Source organism: Trypanosoma theileri (genome assembly GCF_002087225.1).
Source record: "Trypanosoma theileri isolate Edinburgh chromosome Unknown TM35_Tth_50_V1, whole genome shotgun sequence".
NCBI lineage: Eukaryota > Euglenozoa > Kinetoplastea > Trypanosomatida > Trypanosomatidae > Trypanosoma > Trypanosoma theileri.
The window spans coordinates 86,037-89,523 of record NW_021639892.1 but is presented as its reverse complement, the minus strand read 5'-3'; the positions used below and the strand labels follow the sequence as shown (position 1 = coordinate 89,523).

At 41.2% G+C, this 3,487-nt stretch overlaps 2 protein-coding genes across 2 annotated transcripts; both read left to right on the top strand.

Moving 5' to 3' along the window:
* Nucleotides 1-577: 577 nt before the first annotated feature.
* TM35_000501340 (uncharacterized protein) lies at nucleotides 578-1,297 on the top strand (the record flags this gene model as incomplete). The annotated part of the gene is made up of 1 exon (XM_029030581.1): nucleotides 578-1,297. One exon carries the CDS (start codon nucleotides 578-580, stop codon nucleotides 1,295-1,297), a length of 720 nt encoding a protein of 239 aa, XP_028878146.1.
* A 696-nt stretch (nucleotides 1,298-1,993) lies between these two features.
* Nucleotides 1,994-2,995, top strand: TM35_000501330 (uncharacterized protein; the record flags this gene model as incomplete). Its single annotated transcript, XM_029030580.1, has 1 exon — nucleotides 1,994-2,995. The coding sequence occupies one exon, from the start codon at nucleotides 1,994-1,996 to the stop codon at nucleotides 2,993-2,995; it is 1,002 nt and encodes a 333-aa protein (XP_028878145.1).
* Between the last annotated feature and the right edge of the window lie 492 nt (nucleotides 2,996-3,487).

The following is a 3,487-nucleotide window of genomic DNA, read 5'->3' as shown; positions in this document are numbered from 1 at the left end:
GAGACTCTCTCTGTGTGTGTGCCTGGGCTTGTACTGTGATGATAATGATGAACTGCTTTTTGCAGTGAAAAGAAATAATAATAACAGATGAATTTATATTTATAATTGCGTTTATACACATATAGACTTACACCCATATTTGGTGTATATTTCTGTGTTTACTTGGTAAATTGGGCTAATGGTTAATATCTTTTTGTTTGCTTTTTGTTTGCTGGGGTGATTGTGTGTTTTGTGCCCTGCTCCACTGATGCTGATTTGCTCTAGGAATTAATAAAACTAATAAATGAGACATTTATATTCTTAATTGCATATTATCTCAGGCATGAGTGGTGTTCGTCGTGGTTTCTGTGTTTACTGGTAAGTTGGTCATGCTTTTTAATTATCCAAGTTACCACTATAAAAGTTTTCTTTATTATGTTGATTTGTTTGTGTTTCTTATGACTTCTGTTTATTTTTCTTTTTTTTTTCTTCCTCTGTTTGTGTTTGTCCATTTCGTTGTTTTTTCCTATACGATTTCTTTTTTTCCTTCGTCCAGTTTAACTTCCCTCGAGAACTAAAAGAATATTTCTTTGTCAAGATGCAGGTGCGACGTGTATTGTATTTTCTGGCTCTAATTATGAGTGTTGCCTCTGTTTGCGTGGCGGCTGCTGAAGCTGAAAACTCCGTAAGTTCTTCTTCTGCATCTTCTAACTCTGGTGATGGTGATTGTCCTCCTCCTGATGAAGAATATGCTAGAAATACTCTTAATGCTCCTCTTAATAATCCTCAATACTGTGCTAATCAGCGTCCTTCTAACGCTTCTCCTGCTGGTGGTGGTAATGATGGCTCTGCTCATCCTCCTATTGCTGAACCTCCTTCATCTATTGCTGCTGGTGCTGCTGGGGAAGGGAGTAACGGTTCGTCTCCATCTGGAGGTCAAACTGGAGCCAACGTCAACACTCCAGCAGGTGAAGGTGCAGTCAACGCGGAGAGTACAGCAACAGCACAACCCACTTCTCCTTCTCCCGAATCTTCAGACACAGAGACTGCCAATGGTTCTGGTACTGCAAACAATGGGGGTGGCAGTACACCTGCAGCGAGTGAACCATCCAATAACCCAAGTGATGAGGAATCAACAACTACTACTACGACCACCAATACTACCAATATAATTCCTACTGTCCCTGAAATCAGCAATAACACCATAATGCCAAATGTGAAGGGTGATGCAGACAGCAGCAGCAGTATCAGCAGTTCTGTGTGGGTGCGTGTACCACTACTGATTGTGGTTACACTGGCCTGTATTCTTGTGTGCTGATTGTAATGGTGGTGTGATGTGACTCAGGTCATCCTTTGTTTTCTTTTTTTCCTTTTTTGCATGACTCCCTACAGTCTAACTAATCTTTCACCTGTTGGGATTATCTTTCTTTTTTGTTTCTTAATGTTAATGTGTGTTTTGTGTGTTTTTTGCTCTCTCTCTGTGTGTTTATGCTATATTAATTATTATTGCTACTCCATTGTGTGCACCTGGGCTTGCACTGTGATGATAATGATGAACTGCTTTTTGCAGTGAGAAAAAAAGGAAATAATAATAGCAGGTGAATTTATATTTATGTTTGCGTATACAACATATATAGACTTACACCCATAGTTGGTGTATATTTCTGTATTTACTGGTAAATTGGGCTAATGGTTAATATCTTTTTCTTTGCTTGATGATTTTGCTGGGGTGGTTCATCCTTTTTTGAGATATTTGTGAGTGTTGTTTTCTTTTCCTTTTTCTATTAATGGATACATATTATCATGCAAGTGGGCTATTCCTTTTTGTTGCTTTTTTGTGCAGTTGCCGCTTCTCTCTCTATCTCACTATGAGTATTTGTGCCCTGCATCCACTCTCTCTGTATCTATCTCTCCTTCTCTCTTCTTTTCCCCTATTTTCCATACTCCTTGCATAGGTCTGTGAACTCAAGTGACACGGAAGACAACAAAAACAACAGGAAAAGGAAGATCAATGATGGTAATGATGCGCTACGTGCTGTGTATCCTCGCTCTCCTGCTCTCATGTGCGTGTGTGCACGTCCTCGCTGAGGAAGTGCCTGCCGCCGATCTTTCCGACCAAGTCCCTGATACGGAGAGTGAGACAAAGTGCCTTGAAGGTCAAACTCAAACTCCTGAAGGTGCTTGTCCTCCTACAGGACAACTACAAGCAACACAAAGCCCTAAAGGTACTCCTCTGTGCACTGATGCTCCTGAAGCTTCTGCTAATCTTCAGACATGTCCTGAAAAGCATGAAGCTCCTCCTGCTAAAGTACCTGAAGTACCAAAAGAGGTTGTTCCTGAGAAAAAAGTAACTGGTCCTCCTCCGAAAAACCCCGAAGTTCACCTTGAGCAGAATACTTCTGAAAATGATAGTAACGGTCAAGGCGAAGAAGCCGGTCGTCCTGCTGGTCTGCAAGGTGAAGTTGGTGTGCATGGTGCTGTTATTCCGGTCGTAGAAGGTGAAGCTGAAGATTCTGTGGACTCAGGTCATCGTACTACAGGAGAAAAAGGTTCAGGAGCTGGTGATGTTAGTGGTTCTTCTTCTACTACACAGGACAGTCCAACTCCTGCTTCTCCTGTTGATGGGAGTAGTGTGGCTGCTGCTGACGGCCAAACTGGAAACAGCGGCAGCAGTCCAACAGGAGAAACTACATCTACCCAAGGAGGTGAAGCAGCAGAAGAAACTTCTTCTGACTCTCCTACCAATTCGGCTACAGGAAGTGCCGTTGGCGATAATGCTGCATCGACTGAGAATGGAAATACTTCTGAAGGGAATGAATCAACAAATAACCAAGAAGAAGTTGGAGGAAATACAGAAACAACCACCACCACCACAACAACAACCACAACACTTCCTCCTGAACTCACAAACAACAAGAAGGGTGATGCAGACAGCAGCAGCAGTATCAGCAGTTCTGTGTGGGTTCGTGTGCCACTACTGATTGTGGTTACACTGGCCTGTATTCTTGTGTGCTGATTGTAGTGCTGATTGTGGTGGTGTGACTCAGGTAATCCTTTGTTCTCTTTTTCTTCTTTTTTGCATACATCCACACTACAGTCTAACTAATCTTTTACCTGTTGGGATTATCTTTTTTGCTCTCTCTGTGTTTATCCTATAATTATTATTATTGCTACTCCATTGTGTGTGTTTGTGCTCTTGGAGACTCTCTGTGTGTGTGCACCTGGGCTTGCACTGTGATAATGATGATGAACTGCTTTTTTGCAGTGAAATGAAAAAGAAATAATAATAACAGATGAATTTATATTTATAATTGCTTATACACATATAGACTTGTACCCATAGGTGGTGTATATTTCTATGTTTACTGGGAAAGTTGGGCTAATGGTTAATATCTATTTCTTTGCTTGATGATTTTGCTGGGTGGTTCAGCCTTTTTTGAGATATTTGTGAGTGTGGGCTTTATTTTTGTTTTTACTCTTACTACGGTTATTTCGCTGTATTTCATTC